At 38.9% G+C, this 19,984-nt stretch overlaps 1 protein-coding gene across 1 annotated transcript in view; it reads right to left on the bottom strand.

The window, feature by feature from the left end:
- Nucleotides 1-11,633, bottom strand: part of ADGB (androglobin) — a gene marked incomplete at both ends in the record, with an annotated part of 117,103 nt that extends 105,470 nt beyond the window's left edge. Inside the window, one exon of the mRNA XM_084284422.1 lies at nt 11,449-11,633. Within this exon, the coding sequence (XP_084140548.1) occupies nt 11,449-11,633 (185 nt within the window). The remainder of the gene's footprint in view (nt 1-11,448) is intronic.
- Between the last annotated feature and the right edge of the window lie 8,351 nt (nt 11,634-19,984).

Here is a 19,984-nt window from a genome sequence, read left to right as displayed (position 1 = left end):
TGAAAAGCCACTAACAGTTTGATCACAGAGCATCCGCTGGTTCTGGTTGTTCTCTGAGGCAGCAAATTGAGGATCTCTTTTTAAATCCTTCTTTACTGCTCCTGACTCTAAGAAGTAATCTGAAGTCATGTTTCTCCAAATACTTGTACAGCACCCTATAAATTATGAAACTAGTAACTATTCTGAGTTTGCTTCTCCCAGTGTTTCCTGCTGAAACGATTAACCTGACTTTAGATTCAGCTATAAGAATGCTGGGAAGATTGCCACACCTCTTTCCAGACTATTTTGGTACTCAAATGTTTTTTTGTTGTTCTCATGGTTTTTTTTGTTTGTTTGTTTGTTTGTTTTTTTAAATATGACTTGAGCTTTGCTCCTTTCATTGGCATCTGATTGCATAGTTCAGTTAATGGCTCATGGACAATGCTTGCCTGCAAGATCTCCTGACAGTGCTTAGAGTTACAGGGAAAGAATGACCTATAATTAGGACCAACAGGGAGTATAGCATTTATCGTGATACTGCCACTGATACATGACTTAGTCTATTCATGCCCATAAGCCCATGAAGTTTGAAGGCTACAGATCACAGTAGGCTGAGTTCTTAAGGGGTTTATTGTTTTAATTACAATTAGCAAGAAAAAACAATTTGAATACATAATTTTCTAGCTGGAATGAAATGTGGTTAACCACAAATTCAACATACTGGTAGGCTAATATATAATATGTTTATAAACTTACAATATGTTTTTCATATTTACTTTGGGAAGAACCCATTCTCTCACCTCAAAGAATGAATCTCAAAAAAAGTTAAAGGAAGAAGAGGAAAAAAAAATAGCATTTACAAATTGACTATAAAGATAAAATTATATGGAGTTCTATTATACAGAGTGTACACTGAAACATTTCAACCAATGAAGCACAGGTGCTGAAAGCAAGCTCTTCATCTTTTTGGCCAGAAAATGCTTATACAGAAAATTCTAGGTGTGCTTACCTTTGTTTCTGAGACTAACAAAAACATCAGCCTCAGAAATATGTGTCATGTACAAAGTAAATAGACAAGAAAAGAAAATAAATTAGAAGTGGATGTTTTATGTTCAGGCAAGACAATGCAAACTCTCCAATAATGACTCTATTTTTTGTTGGATTACAATTTAATATTAGAACAATAAGCGTTTGCAGATGCACATTGATGCAGTAAATAGCTTCTCAAGAAAAATCATGAACCAGGGAATTTCATCCAAATTGAACCTAAATCATTATGTATTTACTCACTAACACTCCTATGTCTGGAGAAAGTAAGCAATTGCATGATGATACCTTTTTCCCACTGTTTCAGATGGTTAAGCTTTAAGCTACAGAGATATTTCTACTCTTTGGCTTTGCAGCTGGAAGCACTGGAATCCTGGGCCATTACAGATTTATGTTGCTTCTGAATTATTTGAGAGAACAGGGAGTGCTTTGTCATAATGGTACCACAAACAGTCAATAAACCCTTTCTAGCCCAGTTTCCAATAAATACAGATGAATTAACCATAAAATGGATATGGCTAATCCAAAAATTGCAAACATATGGCATCAGTGATAAACTGGACTAGTATCCTCAATGTCTGTTGTCCAAAAATTTAAATCTGCTTCAAGCCTCAAGTGGAACTTAATCAGATCCCACCAAATCATACTTATCTCTGTTTAAAATCTTTACCAATGACATAGACAGTGGGATTGAGTGCACCCTCAGCAAGTTTGCAAATGACACCAAGCAGAGTGGTTCAGTTAGTACAACAAAAGGAAGGGATGTCATCCAAAGGGACCTGGACAAGCTCGAGAAGTTAGCTCACATTAACCTAATGAGGTTGAACAAACACGTTCAGCTGCGAGGTGCTTCACCTATATTGGGGAAATCCCAGACATGAGCACAGACTGGGAGAACTCATTGAGAGTAGCACCACAAAGAATGATTTGAGGTGTCTAGTGGACAAAAACCTCAACGTGAGCCAGTGGTGTGCTCTTGCAGCCCAGAAGGCCAACTGTGTCTTGGGTTGCATCAACAGAGGAGTGGTCAGCAGGTCGAGGGAGGGGATTGTCACCCTCTGCTCTGCCCTTGTGAAGCCCCACCTGGAGTGCTGCATCCAGGACTGGGGCACCCAGCACAAGAAGGATGTGGAGCTGTTAGAGCAGGCCCAGAGGAAGGCCACAATGGTGATCAGAGGTAATCTTTTCCACAGACTTTTTCCATGTAAATTTTTAGCAGACATTACAATTTACAGTAACCAGCAGCTGTAATCCAGCACAACACTGAAAGCACCTTCAAGTTCAACCACTGTGCAGTTACCCATAAGAGATGAGGTTTCCCACTCCTAAACTTCAGTCAATCTAGTGGGACCCCAAAAACATAAAAAGTTAATCTATTCAGACTCTATTCTCTAAACCACTACTGTAATCTAAAACCTCAGGATATTTACCTGAGAAACACACCAGAAATAGATAAAGCCGCAATCATACACTTGCTGACTCCTTCTGCTAGGTCTCTGGGAGTGCAAGTATGAATTAGCAATGGAGCCTTTTTTTTTTTTTTTTTTCCTGTTCTTACTGTCTCAACCTTTAATCTTAATAGCAAACATGAGGTAATCCCAGGCTTTGGTGTAGCATCCCACTGCACAACAGCAATGCAGCAACCTGCTACTCAGTGCAATCAGGCACACAGCTGAAACTTCAATCATTGCTTCCAGCCAGTCCAGGCTCCAGCTTGTCTCTGCAGGTGCTGAAGGATCCATCAGAAGTAAATACTGTGCTTAGCTACTGCTCTCCCTAATAAAATCTCAAACAGCACTCTGACCTTCTCCTGTACATTGGGAAGTTGTGCCTATGCTACAATTATCCCTACACCACTTGCTCTCTTGGCACTGACCATTAACTCCTTACTTTTGTCCCTAATAACACAAACACTAATTCAGATTTTTCTTTGTGCTGGAAGATGCTGATGACTTCAGTTTGATTCACAGAACTGGGCTCAATGGCATAGACTTTCATCAAATTCATTTACAAAGCATTTCGATTCATTATCATTGTTACTAGCCAGAATCTTCAGTGGTGACAAAAGCATCAATTCCAGCAATTCACTGAAGCTGTTGAAACCTGGAAAAGATCAGATTCTCAGTAGCCTCTAATGGTGCAATTAAGGAAAGCTTTAAGGACAGCTGTTCTTTTGAGCTCTTCAGTCTGTCATCTCTAACAACTGCATAGCTCCTGAAGGGAACAGCCACCTAATTAGAAAGCAGTAATGAAGAGAGACCCAATGGAGCATCCTGCACATTGTCCTAGGTGAAGTCTGGCTTAGAGAATAAAAAGGAAATTTCCTGCCCTCTCTGTATGCTTCCAAAGTCCTGTTCCAGTACTGCAGTATAATCCACCAACAATCCCCACTGATTTTCCATATTACATATGCACTCTGCTGACTACTGTAAGCATTTGGGAGGGGGGTTGGGAAGGGGGGAGAGAGAGAGAGAGACTGGTCTGACTGGAAATCTATCAAAATAATTTTAAGGTGATCAAAACATATTGTCCAGATATTTGTACACATTACTCTCAGAGGGCTTCTACATTAGTTTTACCTATAGTTGTTAAAATTATGGGACTGTAATTCTTTATGGTAAGCCTTGACTGTTCTGATGATTTGTTTTTAGATTATATTTAAAAACTATTAACCTTTTTTCTTTTCTTATACTACTGATAGTTCTATTCCGTATTTCAACCACTGGAGACACATGAAAACAAACACCATTTACTAGTAAGAAGACAGTATTACAAAAAAGACAAAATGTATTTTGTCCCTGCAGCTGCAAACTCTGTTCAGAAAAAAAAAAAAAAAAAAGAAATGAGAGAGAGAGAGAGAAAACCTACTTTGCAATTGAAAAGAATGCTAAACTAATGGGACAATATTTTCTCAGGCAGCTTGCAAACTTCCATTTCTTTTTTTCTGCTACATGAACAGCAACATTACTGAAGTTCTCATGCACAGACATGCAAAATTTGGGCACTAGAATGCGTACACAAATTTACTGAACTAGCTCAGTAACAGAATGAACATAATAGCTATTTCCTTGTCATCTATTTAAGTAATTGTCATACATACAAAGAACACAGCTTCAATCTAATAGTACGCATATAAGAATATTTACTTCTAACCTCCACAACCCACTAAAAAGACTTGGTTAACTGTCTTTAATAAAATATTCACAATCACTACTATCATTAGTTTACTATTAGCAGAAAATCGTTAAATGAGGAAACATAGATTAATCCCTCCAACACAGAACTGGCAATCAAAGTGAGGACTAAGTCTTAGGGTTACACAGCAAATTTGTCCTATCACTGTGTTCAGCAATTTTAATTAAAAATATAAATAATAGGAGCAGCATTATTAATATTTTGTTCCAGGGTAGACTCCTGCAGAATCAACTCAGTACTCTGATGATTTTTCTTGACAACAGTGATACAGATCTACAGAATAGATTTACTATGATGCAGATGTTCCTTACTATACAGAATCTATTTCCAAATAAAGAAATAGCATGGATCTGTCAATCTGTCTGCGTTCCTATTATGCTGGTATGCACATCACAAATCCTATGACAAAGGGGAAAGCACTCTAGATGCAATGCTGAATACTGAAGAAGGAAATGTTGCTTCCATTTTGCATAAATCACAGACTACAGCTCTAAGTTTCAACCATAAGCCTGATCGAAATAAAAAGCTCCCTGTAGACTTTAACAGACCGTAGTTCAGCATTTGAATCTGCCTAGTCGCTCACTCTCTCCATATAAACTTTGCGGGGTAAAGCAGTGCTTTCCAAAGTAGGGTGTGGAAGAAAAAGGAAGAAAATATTAGAGCTTCAGTATTGCATGCGTAAAATTTACAGATAAATTAATATAAGTATATTGAGGGAGTGTGCTCACAATTTTTATTGATAGTAGTGTACAATCAAAAAAGGTTGTAGACCACTGGCTTACAGCACAACTAAAGAAGAGAAATACATTTCAGTGTTTAACCTTTCACAGGGACTAGGAATGCCAAAATATTTTTGATGTTGGGTTTGGGGTACAAATTCCCAACAATCTGGGAAATAAGGGTCTTTATTTCATGCTAAAAGCAAGAAGAAAGGCTATTTAAGTTGTCAAAATGTTCTCAAGGGCAAGCTCTTAACCCCAGTATGTTCAGCTCCCAACTACCAATAGCTTTCACTGATTTCAGCAAAACCAGACTTCCACCCAGAGCTCTGAACAGAGTACTAAGATGTTTTCCCCAGAATGATTATCGTACTGAAAATAAACACTGTTACAGAATACGGCCTGTAAGCAACCCAAAATGCACCTACAATTTACAGAGCATGCAAAACAAGACGATTGAAAAGATAGCAAGCGCTGAATTCAGACTTGATTTTCCAATGCTTTACAGCGCTGTGCTCTACAGTTTCATGAGAAAATTGTGGGCTACCTTTCTTATAAAATGTTTAAGAGAAAAAGGCTAGGCCAAAGTTTAAAATAACCTGTCACTAGCTTTTCTTGATGTAACTCATTATCTACAATTCAACAGACAGTGAAATATTTTTTTCCCAACAGCCTGAACAGTAGGATTTATCAGGTAGTCTTCTGAACTTGGCATGACATGCATTGTCCTAAACCAACCACTTTTTCTTCTTTCCTTCAATCCATCCACCTATCCATCCGAAAGGCCTTAGTGATATTTCAGGATGACAAAAAATAAATAACAATGACCAGGGACGGGTTAGTTAGAAAACCAGGATCAGAACTGCTATAACATCTAGCATTTTACTCGTGAGTCTTACTCCAGCTGGAAAGAGCACAAAGGAGAGCAAATAAACACAAGAGACATGTTATGGTTTAAATAGAAGTTATTAGTTTGATGAAAAAAAAAATAATCTGGGTTATGAAGGTTCTGCATTACAATCAAGTGATTGTAACAGTCTTCTGTAGGCTAGTAACCTGTGACTAAACCACCACTAGGACATCTTCAAGCTACTACTGCTTATGTAAAACAACCCTAGTGAAATGAGTAAATATTCCTATGCTAACACTGAATTAACACTGGCATATACTAGACATTTGTTCCCTTACAATTAGATGATAATTGCAGAGTGAGAGATACATCATGTCTCTTGCCTTTTAGGTCCATCAAGAGATTTCAAATATATTACAAGCATATCTCCTATTCACACTCCAGAGGCGTTCCAGTAAAACTTAATATCATTCAAAACAGTTGTAATTAGATATTCTCCAGTCTCAACTTGACACAGGGAAAATGATATCTAATCTTATTTATCCATTGTGGTCTCATTTAATAAAGCTTAAAGCAACAGCGTGCTAAAGAAAAAGATTCTGTTCTAGATATTCTGATACAAATAACTCATTTCATATGAATGATTCTCTTAGAATTTTTCTATGATATGGGAGAGAATGAATGGTTTTACTATATAAAAGTACATATTTTTATCATCTCAAAAAAAATCTTACACTGTAAAAATGATTATGGGAAAAAAATCTTTTGGATGACAGCCCAATCAATTTTATATACAGTGCAAAATAGGAAAATAGTATTTTACCTGTGCTAGAAAATTCAGCTGTCCCTGACAGCTTAGATGTTGTCAGAAAAATTTTGATATACTGTTTGAAGTAAATATGAAGGGCAGCATGGCTGTGGCTAAGACAAGAAAAAAATAAGCTACTGAGCAAAGGGATACAGAGAGGAAAAGAGAGGAACTAGAGATGCTGGCTGACCACAGCAACAGGAAAGATAACAAAATGTGAATCAAAATGTAAAATGTGAAACAGAAGTATGAAAATATGAAACAAAATATTTTGTTGCAAAGGCTGGGTAACTGGATATAAAATAAGAAGAAAGGAGCATTTTAAGATTAATTTCAAGAGAGGAGTAAGTGATAGGACCAACACCTTTATTCATAGCAGGAAAATGAAGAAAAGGGCATGAGCGCATACTTTGTGTCACTAATGTTTGTTTGTTTGTTTTTTGTCTGAATCCAGACAGCATCATGTGTGCACATTTACATAGTTTAGGTTGAGAAAGTTGCTCTAAAGATAGAAATATAGAATTCATAGATCAAAAGAGTAACAGTGGAAGAAATTCAATGTTTTCTGTTCGTTATTTGTCTTTGCAGGGAGAAATACACATTTTCACAGAGGAAAAATTTGCATTGAATACCAAACAAACAGGGAATAGTTTTAAAATATTTAAAGAGATGCTACTTACACAGAAATATTTAAAAAATGAGTATATATGTATATATATATCCACCTAATTTCCTGAGATTCATTATAACATAAAACAAATATTCAAGGGATTGGGAAATATGTTCTCTTCCTGTAAATGAAATTGATGTGCTGTAAGGGTCATTAGCCATTTAGCCCTGAAAACTTCAGCTAGCTTAGTTCCTCCAGCTGATGAAAATGGATGGCAGCATCCCAATTAAAAGCCCTGAGATTTTTTAAGCCCCAAAAAACTTTTCAGTGAAAACTCAATGCTGTCTGCTTCTTACCATAAATCTAATGCTTTGTACCCATAAGTCTAATGCATCTGGAACAAGATGATCTTCAGGGTCCCTTCCAGCCTGAACCATCCTGTGGTTCTATGATTCATACTCTGAGCTGTGGCCAACATAGTGTCCCTCATGTGTAGAAACATAGCCATATCACAACACAACCTATCATGTGCATGCATGATCTCATTTCTGCTACTCTCTTCAACCATAGCTTGCTGGATGGCATCTGACAAGCAACTACTTAAATAGAAGAATTCTAAGGAATAAAGCACATTGACATCCAGAATCTGTAGACCATACAGAATCTTTTCACATCTGTGGTGCCCAGGGATGTCTGAAGGCTGAAGACACACCAAAAAACAAACAAACAAACAAAAAAACAAAAACAAACAAACAAAAAAAAGGTTTAACATGTTTAGCAGCTACTTGGACCACTTAGTAGAAGAGTTCCAAATACAGTAACTCATTCTCAAGTAAAAGTTCATAAACCTAGTTCTGCTGTTCCAGAGGAGTTACAGGAAAGGACACCCACACAAGATTTCCCACAGTAGGGTGGTTTCTGGAAGGAAATACATAGCACATCTTCAGTTGTTTCTTGTCTCTACTGCTTCCAAGACAACATTTCAAAAGCTTTCAAAATGAGCAGAACTACTTACCCCCACCACCACCACCTTTGCTAGTCCTGCAAGTTTTCAGCCAATATCATTAAATAATTCTTCCTCTATAAAATGTGTGCTTGCATGAATGAAGCATCCAGAGATCAGTCCCAGGTCTTTCAGATCTTTGTCAGTCTGAACTTGATCACATGAGGGTCTGAACCTGACTGGGAGCTTTCTGACCTGCCTCAGCTGTTACCAGAGGGTTAGAGCTCCCACCTCCATCACCAGATGAACCAGAAAATAGCTTCAAATGATTTGCCCTTTTTTTTTTGAAATAAAGCTCTGACCTCCAAGTTCTGAATCCATTTCTGATACTGCTATTTATATGCACATTTTTCACTCTTCCTTTTTCATTGCACTCAGTAGATTTGTTTACTAAGAGTGAGGAAAAGCATAACTGTGGGCATGTTATGCCTAGACTCTCCAGCCTCCACCCTATGCTCACCTTTTCTAGGCACACAACTAGGCAATTTCTTCACGATTTCTTTGTGAGACCTGCCATTTAAATCCCTATTCTGACCTTTAAAACATGTTGTGGGTAAGGACAAGTTGTTACAAGACTATCTGAAAGGATTACCACCTCCAAACTCTATGCCTTCAACAAACCTCTCTGAAAAATAAATGGTCATCTTTGACTTACCATTATTACCCTCTAGAGAGCTGCATGTTTGTACAGGCTGGTGTGAGTGACAATGCTGCTCTTACTAGTTCAAATCAAGAGTTTGATTGAATCAGGAGAAGTCCTTATGGTGTTCCTTCAATCAGAGTTGAAAGTTACATCAACACACTATATTCACCTCCTACACTGCATTGTGGTCAGTGTACTGATGAAGAGAGACCACGCTTGTCAAGTATGAATCTCTAGTGTATTGAAATTGACTAAAACGCTTCCTTATCATTAAGATGCCTTTAATTTTTATCTCTTTATCACAGTGAGTCATTCCTATCTCCTACTTATTTCACCAATTATTTATGCCTTTTGAAGAAGGAGGTTAACCTTTTAACACTCCCAGAATTTATCCCGGAAGAGAAACTTATCATAGTTCCACATGCTGAGATAAAAAAAAAAAAAAACAAGACTAATGCACAAGGGCAGCTAAGGTTTAGAAGTTCTACTCTGTACAGACATGCATATAAACTGTTCCTCTTTTCCAAATACTTCACACAGCAAACAAGATTTGACATTGACTATCAGTCTCTCAAGCCTTTTCACCTCCATTGTCCAAAAAGCTACAACATCTATCTGTATAACTAAAATGCTTGAGTATTTATTGAATACATAAGTATATGCACAACAGTTCCCTTCTTCCCCCTTCACTATTTCACCATCTGTACACCCCCCACACACACCTTGATCCTGCAGCAGGTATCTGCATTACTTTGTACCCTACAATAGGAAGGTTATTCCAGAAAAAAAAAAAAAGGAAGAATTGGCAATGTAACATTGTCATGGCCTATTAGGTAATTATATGGATTTACAACTAAAAACCTGCACTAGCACAGAAATTGAATCCATTCATGAACCTGCTGCATTGCAATATACAGCACAACATTCATCAGTTTGATGTTTGGCTACATTCACACCAGAAGCCAGCACAGTATCTGCATTATAATCCTCAGCTGATGGATTGAGCTAAATGGTTAGTTTTTAATCAATGATTTAGCGACACAACCTTAGATTGCAGCACACGGCTCTTTGAAGAAAGCTTTTTATGATGGACTTTAAGTACAAGATTTGATCTTTACTATGTTTAAGGGTTTGACTTCAATTCAGAAGCCTTTTTAAAGGCATCAAAATCCATTCAGAGTGCCAGCATCATGTTGCTTGCAGGGAAGTCACATGTAGTGTTACTTACCATAAGATTTAGATCTCTTGAAGAGATCTAAAGCTGTTTGTCTGCACATACCAGAAGATAAAGTTATCTGCATGAGCTGTTGAAAGCCAGAAGACTGTTGGGCTAATGAGTTAAGAGGGAATGACTATCACATGCTCAGATACTTCATTACATACTTTAATAAAATGCTTTAGGGAACATATGCTGGGACTATGTAGAAGCCATCTTCAAGCCAGTTCTCTAGAACTAAGAACTTCTACATAAACCTCATCCTCAGGTATTCAGAAAGATTCATGAAGTAAAGAAAGCTGCACAACACATTTCCAGCCCAATTACATTAGCAGTAGTATCTATGAGGGTTTCATGGTATTAATAAAATCCCTTTGATTTTATTTTTAACACAAGTCTAAACTACTGCTCTCATACCAGCTGAGCACAGCCCAATCAAATATCACTAGAAATACAATTACTTCTGTTCTTGATCTCATTTTTCTACTGGAGAAGGGCTCCCAGACCCTTGGAAAGAGAACAGCCTAAGCCACCAGAATCAGAAGAATTTGGATTGCAACTCGCAAGATTGTTGTATTTACCTTATCACAACACAACCTATCATGTGCATGAATGATCTCATTTCTGCTACTCTCTTTAAGGCTCAAGACACACATTTTGACAAGCAAAATCTTTTTGGCAGGATATCACTACGTGACAGGGCCGTAACACGTACCATAGGAGAAAGAAAGCAATGCTTCCACATAATGAGGCAATGGGCACAAGCAGGGACACAGGAGGCTTCCTCTGAACATGAGGAAGCACTTCCGTGCTCTGTGGGTGACTGAGCACTGGCATAGGCTGCCCAGAGAGGCTGTGGGGTCTCCAGAAGCTGCCTGGATGTGGTGCTGGGCAGCCTGCTCTGGGTGTCCCTGCTTGCACAGGGGGTCGGTGCAAGTGACCTCCAGAGGTCCCTGCTAATCTCAGCCACTCTGCAGTTCTGCAATTCACTGACAAAGCTGAACCTCCAGTTTCAAGAATGAAAACAAACCAAACCAATAGCAAACAACCCACCCCACCACCACCACCTTTCGCGTTTCCCCTACTTTCAACCAAGCATCCCCTTGAGCAAGCAAACTTCCATCGCCCCGCCGGTTTTCACGCCCCCTCCACGGCACGGTCCCGTCCCCTCCGAGCAGCGGGGGCGGCCCGGGGTGCGCATAGGGTCCCTCGGGGCGTGCATGGGGCCGCTCGGCGAACGCGTGGGGTCCCTCGGGGGGCGCACGGGGCGGCTCGGGGCGCGCCCCCTCCCGTCCCCGCGGGGCAGAACGCCCCCGGCCCGTTACCGCCGGCGGGGTCCCCGCTCCCTGTCCTGCCCCCCGGCTCCCCCCACCCTTACTCTTTGGGGCCCAGGAGCCCGGAGCTGCTGCGGCTCCCGATCTCCTTCTTCCTGCCGCCCTTGGAGCCCATCGCGGCGGCTGCCGCCGCGTCCACCGCGTTGCCGGGCGACCTGGACCCGCGGAGGTAGCGGGTCCAGCGCCGCCCCGCGGCCCAGGGCCCCTGCGGCCAGCCCACCCCCGGCATCGCGACCCCTCGGCGACGACACCGGCGGAGTCTCGGCAGCCGCTCCGGGCGGCCACTGCCAGCGGCGGGGCGCGCGGCGGAGAAACGGGGGGGACACGAGGGAAGGGCACGAGGCGGGGGGGGTCGCAAGCAGCGGAATGCCGCTGGAAATAGCGGCTGTGCGGCGACCCAAAAGGTGGCAAAAAGGAAAAGGCTGAACTTTGACAGTGAGACAATGGTCTTTTCTGCAGCTAAGCGGCAGCTTCGAGGGTCTTTCAGAAAGCAATTTGGAAAAAAAAATAAAATAAAATAAATAAAATAAAATGGAAACAAAGTGTATTTTGTTATAAACGTTCTAATCACACGAATAAGCCTATAGAGAAAGAGTGAGAGGAAAACGTACACATTTGGTAGGAAATGAAAAAGGAAAGAGAAAGGGAAGGAAGAAAGGAAAGAGAAAAGGAAAAAAAAAAAAAAAGAAAATGGAAAGGGAATGGGAAAGGACTTTTTCAGACACAGTCCAGATGTTACACTATCCCTAACAACTCCTATCTTCTAAATAATTCCACTTGTGTCCTGGTTTCAGTTAGAACAGAATTGATTTTCTTCCTAGTAGCTGGTACAATGCTGTGTTTTGGCTTAGGATGAGAAGAGTGCTGATAACACCCCGATGTTTTAATTGTTGCAGAGCAGTGCTTACACCAAGCCAAGAACATCTCAGCCTTTTGCTCTGTCCTGCCAACGGGCAGGCTGGGGGTGCAGCAAGAGCTGGGAGGGGACAGACCCAGGACAGGTGACCCGAACTAGCCAAAGGGGTATTCCATACCATCTGACGTCATGCTAAACAATATATAGGGGTGGCTAGCCGGGGGTTAGGGGGCCGGACTGCTCAGGGTTAGGCTGGGCATCGGTCAGCGGGTGGTGAGCAATTGCATTGTGCATCAATTGTTTGTACATATTATTATTATTACTTTCCTATTATCACCATTGTATTATTATTATTATTATTATTATTATTATTATTATTATTATTATTATTGTTATTATTATTTTTGTTATTATTATTTTCCTGTCTTATTAAACTGTCTTTATCTCAACTCACGGGCTTCACTTTCCATTTCTCTCCCCCGTCCCAGAGAGGGGGGGGGGAGGGTGAGCAAACGGCTGTGTGGTGTTTAGCTGCCGGCTGGGTTAAACCATGACAACTTGTTTGCTATTTCTCAATCTGTAGTGCGTGACAAAAAATCTGTAATAGAACAGATCATATATACTCACTTAGCCTTACTCAGTGTTTCTAAAATATGAAAATCAATGAAAATGTATTTGTCAAGTCACAGAGGACAGGAGTAGGTCAAAAGATATATGGAAAAGTATGCAGATGTTGCTACATCTAGAGGCTTACTTTAGACAAGTATCAGGTCTTGATTTATATCAAGATGACAGAAGGCCAAATATATACTTTTATGTTTCAAAGTGAAAAGTGCTCCAGCATCTTTGCATTTCCTTCAGCGTTATGTCCAGCAGCATCCATTTTAAATAAGGTACCACGGGACACTTCTCACTTGAGAACCAAACAAACATTTCCTGTTTGTTTATTTTCAGACCAAGCTGCTGGCCTCCAGCCAATTATGCCATCAAATATTGATCAGGACATGCAGGTGAATGATGGCAGACACAGAGGTGAGTTTGGACAGCTGGGTACAGCTTCGCTACCAGCGCAGGGCTCCACACCTCGAAGAGTTCTCCTGCATGCTTGCAGATTGAGGCTGGAAATCATAGGACAGAGTCTGACCAAGAGCACAGGTAAAACCCCTCAGCATCTCTGTGGCTTCAGTCTTCCCTTCCCCATACTCACTGGGCAGAGAAGCTAAGAGACATTCCCTCTTAGGAAAATTTCATTCCTGATCCCACTGCCGGTGACCAGTGAGGTTTGCAGCATCCCAGCAAATATGAATTCTTGTAATACAACTCTGTGAAAGACATCGGGGAAAAAAAAAAAAATGAAATTTGAGTCCATGCCTTCTTACAGAAACCACCCCTATGGCTCCCTGCTACCAAAACCTTGCCACGTAAACCCACTACATGTACACATTTTGGGGTGAAGAAGGAGGAAGGACAGAAATCAGAAGAGAATGTGTGTAAGCTCCAGAACTCTTTGTTCTTTGCTATGTGAAATCATACTTGCCACCCATGAAGTTCAAAATGCACCTTTTATCATGAAATTCTATGTGCTTAAAAAAAAAAAAAAAGAAAAGAAAAGGACATTAAAAACACGTATCTGGTAACTTAATTTAGAATTCCATACCTCAACAGCAATGACAAGTAGGCTAGTCTGGAAAGACAAGTTAATCTGAATTTTAAAAAACCTTGTTTCCCAGCTGGCAAAGAATCTGTAAGGTCAAATCAGCTGTTTCATTAGCCTAATGTCTCAGGCCATGAAGGGTATCTGACAGACACTCCCCAAAGGGAAAGGATGTTAGGGTAGAGACAGCCTTACAGACAAAGTATGAAATAAAAACACAAGACAATAGAAGGAGAAGTACGGTGCTGCTGTATGTCAGGAATCCATTGGGATTGAATAGATCCTAAGATAACACATACCAATTAGCAATGGATGGATGGCATTCTGGTCACCACTCTTCTAAGACACAATTTTAAACACTGTTATTTGGTAGTGTGTTTTGTTCCCTAAGTTTTGTTCCCTACACAGGTAACTGCTGTTGTCACTTGGAGAAAAAACAGCTTTTTAGCTCTAAATACTTTGCACTTATTTTAGCTGCAAATAGTAGTTGGAGAGAAGGGGAAAACAGTAACTGTTAACAGGAACACTGACAAAGCTTTCAGGAGTCTTGGAGCTCAGACAGCTCTAACTTAGATGGCTCAGACTTAACTCTTCTCAGATTTACACAAGGTATTCCAGAACAAGTGAGGAGAAAGCTTTGTCTTAAGTGAAACCCTGGGAGTAGCGGGCAAACCTTTCCAGTGTGTAGAAATACCTGACAAGGAGACTAAAGATGGTCAGATTCTTCCCAGAAGTGACCAGTGACAAGATGAGAAAACACAGATCAAAACAGAAAATTCCACTCCGAAATAAGCGTGTGCATTCCTTTATATGAGACTAGTCAAACACTAGCAGTAGTCTTCTGATATGACTTCTGAGTCTCCACATTGGACATGGCCATAAGAAACCTTGCTGTAGCTCCTGTTCTTCTGAGCAGGACTATATTGGACTAGACAAGCTCCTGAGGCCCCTTCTGACCTCAGTCACTCCACAATTTTGGGAAGTTTTCCACAAAGAAGAGGTTAAAACCTTAGACAGAAGTGGTTGTAAGAAAAGATGCAGCATCTTTAAGTATGAAGTTGCTACATAGGTAAGAGATGAAAAGGCGGCAGAATAATGCTGACTTGCTTTTGTTTGGGATGTTGGCTCCTGAGGTAACTTACAGGACAGTGAATTGAATTTGAGCAAAACCATCTTCAGACTGAAACTTTTCACAAGCAGTGATGGTTTATTAACATGAGTCAGTGTGACATAGAAAGCAGAGTGGAGAAAATGGATTATACAAATGTTGTGGGTAAACTGATGTAGTAAGACACGGTACAGGAACAAGCTGAATAGCAGAGAACAGTCTTCTAAGTCCACAGCCATCTATCTGCCCATGGCCATTTCAAAGATATCTAATGATACTGTTTCTCATTTGATTTTGCTAGGGACACGTCTTACCTTTTCTAGTAAAATAGACACTCACCAAATTTTGATGAACCTCAGCTGTGTTACAATTTTCACTCATCTTTGAGTTCTTTGCTACAGCACTGATTGGTTGCATTGTCATGATACAGTCTCATTTTTTACCCCAGAACTTATTTTGGGGAAGATGGTCCCAAAACATTGTGTAATATATTCTACAGTTGTCCAAGCCTGGTTTAAATATACCATTACCATTGAATTCCATGGAATTCCACGTTTAGATTTAATCTTTTTTTTAAGCTTTGATCCTCACCCTCCTTCCCTCCCTCTCTCTCCCTCCAGTATTTGGGTAACAGTGCAAGCAGCCAGCAAAGAAAAACTAAGCTCAAACAATCAGGCACTGCCACACCTTTCTTTTGTAAGTTTATGCTTGATGATTCATAAAAAGAATATCTACGCAAAAGTGAAAAACTTCCTGGTTGTGATACAGTGTGAAAATCCTTTGAAGTTGAGGGCAGCTGCAGTACTCTAGCTACCGCAGTTGTTAAGAAAGGGGGATACTCAGAGAAAGTAGTACTAGCTCTTAAAAATAATGTCTAAATCTTTGCCCAGAAAATGTTATGAATTATGATCACACCCTGAGGAATCAAAGGATAATTCTAGTTTTAAAACAAGAATCACTGCACAATCTTAATGCAGTGTTAACTGCTGAGCTGTAGAGACTACTAAATCTCTCAGTACACCATTTTACTGTAGTATTTTGCTGGTCACTTTTAAGGATGTAACTTTTTTGCAGAAGATTAAAGAAGTTAAGTCTTGTTTGTTCTAATTCAAGGCAGGCTGCAAATCACAGTAAATCCTTTTTAATAGCGATTAACTTCAGTGCAGTTTTAAACAAATGTTTTTGTATGGTTGCAGTTCTGCATAGAGGCTAAAACCAAAAAATAGTCTTAAAAATGCAGAACATAAGATTGCTAGACAAATTTTGAATCATGTGATTAATATTCTTAAAGAAAAACGAAGAAGACAACCATAGATAAAGCTATAAAGTGTCTTCATACTTGTTTCCCATCCAAGTAAAAATACAGTCTTTAAGAAAGGACACTACAGGTTTACATTTTCTGACTTCTGAAACCTAAAAATGACAAGTCATTATGACACTTGTGCTCTTATATACATACGAAAAGTGCTGTCACAGCTATTTGAACTAAAGTAATCTCATGTAACTGTGCTTAAAAACAATAATTCAAGGAAAATAACTGCCACTCTGATGGACAATCTAACTGAAAGCCTTTCTTTCTTAAACTACTAAATAGTAGAAGGCAGTGATTTTTGTGACCTTGAGGCAAAGCATAGTTGGAAAAAAAAAAAAAGTAATTCAAGTTCAGAAGAAAGTAGTTTGCCTGTAGAAATATCTATATAGAAGCATTAGAACGTAAACTGGGCAGATGCTATAAAAAGCAAACAGACTTGAAGTAATCTTTGTGCACAATACAACAATTCCATTGTTTTATTGGACTAAAACACTGAGTATAAAACCATTTTTGTGGCACAGTAATTGAATACAGAATGCATCTTGGAGGGGCAGACATTTTGTTACATCAAGACCGATAGAGCATTGTCAAAAAAAAAAATCGAATTCACTCCTTGTAATCAAAATTGCTTGGACGTAAGATGAATGATGGAAATTGATAATGTGACTCAAGTACTATACTACAGAGTAGCTTTCAATACTGCAGTTTACAGAACACTCTTGAAAAGCAAGTTAAAAAAAATCAAACGGATCTGAATGTGAGGAGTTGAAAGACCTTTCTTCTGGACTGATATAAGTAAAGGATAGTCTAGAAACAGAATAAGCCATATGCTCTGTAAGGAGCTATGAGCTTTCAACAAGACAATTACCATCACTTAAGCTTTCAGAAGAGTCATCATAATGAACAGCTTAAAAGTTCCTAAGTTAAAAAAAGGAAAAAAATTTGAACAAGTCTGTTTTATCAGAAGACTGAACACTTCGTTTCATTTCCTAGAACCTAAGAAAAAAACAATACTGATATGTTGACCCTCTACTTTTTCATCTCCCAAGCCAAGACTATCCAAACACCATACTTACCGATAAAAATTTTAAGGTACTTAAGGAATGAGTCTGCATGAATAGACTAAAATGGTAAAATAACTAGTAAAGTGATAAATGATAAAATTTATCTAGTAAAATTTGTGAGTCTACATAAGCAACATAGGATGTCTAAGCTAGTAATTTTTCACTCAGTGAACATGTTAGGTAGTGATAAAAGAAACCGTGATTGTATTTAAAAACCACACCAAGTACCTTTTTCTTCCCAGAGATGCTTGTTTAGACAAAAACAGAGACATAGCGAGCTTACAGAGCTTTATAAGTCATGTATGATACAGACAGTTTCTTTCAAATAATCTTCATTAGATAAATCTGAATCTAGCACGTTCCTTATTTTCGCTAGTGGGCTGCTGCAGAACAAAGAGTTCTGTCTGAAGTGACCTTTCACATACTGCCAAGTGAGTATTCCAATTCTGAATCATTACTTACATCACTGGCATTTTCCTAACGCACTTTATTCCTGTCCAGTGCCACCTCAATTTCTTACATTTTTCAGTAATTCATTATACAAAGGATGAATGTGTATGCACATTTAGAGAACCATTTCCACAGCAAGTAAAGCGTTCTATAAAGGAGGAAACAAGCAAACAGTTCTCCATTTTAGAATAAAGATCATTGAGATACTAAAAGCCAGAAGATAAAGGAACTCCATTTAAAAGAAAAGTATTTCACCATTCAACACCACAATCTTACTACAAAGATTCATTTTATAACTATTTACTCTTATCACCATCTATCAAACAGTGACTCAGGCACTAAGTCTGTAAGAATTGCTCAAAGTATTCCCCAGCAAATAATCACTAAAAATAAACAAGGATTTGCACACTTTGAGGAGACTGAATGCTATTAAGACTCAGTCTAACATTTTAAACAAAATTCCAAAACTTAGATCATAGATTAGCTCATACTTTTCTACTACAGCAACTAAGTGATCCTTCTTTATGTAATTTTCTAGATGTAACTAATTGCTCCAAGTCCCTTATAGTTTTTTTCAGAAGTTTTCAAAAGTTATGAAGTCCCATTAAACTTCTTAAACAAATTAGCTGCACAGACAGACTGCACAACTACAATACAGAATGACTATTTGCCATTTCTAGCCTATACGAAATAAGATAATGGAAATATGCCAAGTAAGATACTTTACTTGAAGCACTGACTTAGATTTTTACTCAAGTTCTTTATCTCAAAATGATCCCTTAAATACAGGGACTACACGCCAGGTACTTGCTCATTTAAGATTGACATATTTCAAATTGCAAGAGGTAATGAAATACAACTACACAGGGCCTCTGCTCATCTGACTAGATTGAGATGAATCACTACACGATATATCCTGTAGACATAAAACAAGTGTTTGATACTTCCTACTTGCCAGTCTGAAGTTAAATCAGGTCTGTCTAAGTTTCAGATATCTTTCCAAAACAAAGATCTTAAGCAAATTACAACAGGTTTTTGTGCCTAGTCTAATTGATCTTTGTAGATTGTATTTCCTGAACATCACTCAGGCTCAACTTCTCCAGCCAGTGACATAATAAATCAAAATTACTGTACTCCACAGTTTGACGGTCATAGCCACTCTATATTCATATGGAATCTCAGAAGAGAGCAAGCCACGAAGAAGATAAGGAAAGTGCTTAAACAGAACAGCAATAGCTCTTCAATCAGCAATTTAGACATTTGAAAATTGATCTGTACAGGATTACATTGCCAAGACACAGTGAAGATTTACACTCTACCAGAGTCTCAGAGCTTCAGTCCGTTTTTCATTCTGTTGCTGAATTTGAGAACTAAGAACAGAAAAGAGCACCATAGCTGCTCAGCAAAAAAAAAAAAAAAAAAAAAACACACACCCTTTACTGGCTACCTTCACTGGCAATTTCTCCAATAAAAAAAATTAAGGAACTGGACCATGAACTTACTACACAAAATTTAATGACATAATTCTAGACAGAATTCAAAAATTGGCCTTATACCATTAGTCAGTGTTTATGTTAATGCATTGGTCCAGTAAGCTTGTTCATTTGAAACCAAATAAACAGAAATTTCACGTTTAGTCAAGAATTTGTCATGTATCTTTATCTATTCAAGAAGTATAAAAAAAACAGACTTTGCAAATGCTCCACTGGCTAGTTACCGTATCTGTACGGATATGCTTTAAGTAGTTTAGGAGATTAAAATAGCTTTAATAAGCAAGTTTACAGTCCAAGTGGACTTGTAGAAGTGGCTGAACAGGGAGACTATGGTAATTCCAGGTTAGCTTGAAAGGTTAACAACCCATACAAACCAAGAAGCAAGAAACATGGTTGGGATACAGCTTCCTTTCTGATGTGCTACAGGCTTTCAAAGAAGTTGCAGGCAGCAACCAAGGTTTAAGCGTCTAGTTTTAAGCATCGAGTAAGTCTGCATGTCTAATGGATGCATCCCTCCTAGTGCTCCAGTGGAAGAATGACAGACCATGGACATAAACATAAAATCAAAGTTAGAGGTTCAGACTAGACAAATGCTCATGAGGACGGTTATGCTATGAAACAACTTTCCCCAAGGTCAAAGTCT

This window comes from Netta rufina (assembly GCF_964035555.1).
Source record: "Netta rufina genome assembly, chromosome: 3".
Taxonomy (NCBI): domain Eukaryota; kingdom Metazoa; phylum Chordata; class Aves; order Anseriformes; family Anatidae; genus Netta; species Netta rufina.
Note: the sequence above shows the minus strand (reverse complement) of the source record. Positions and strands in the feature narration are given on the sequence as shown.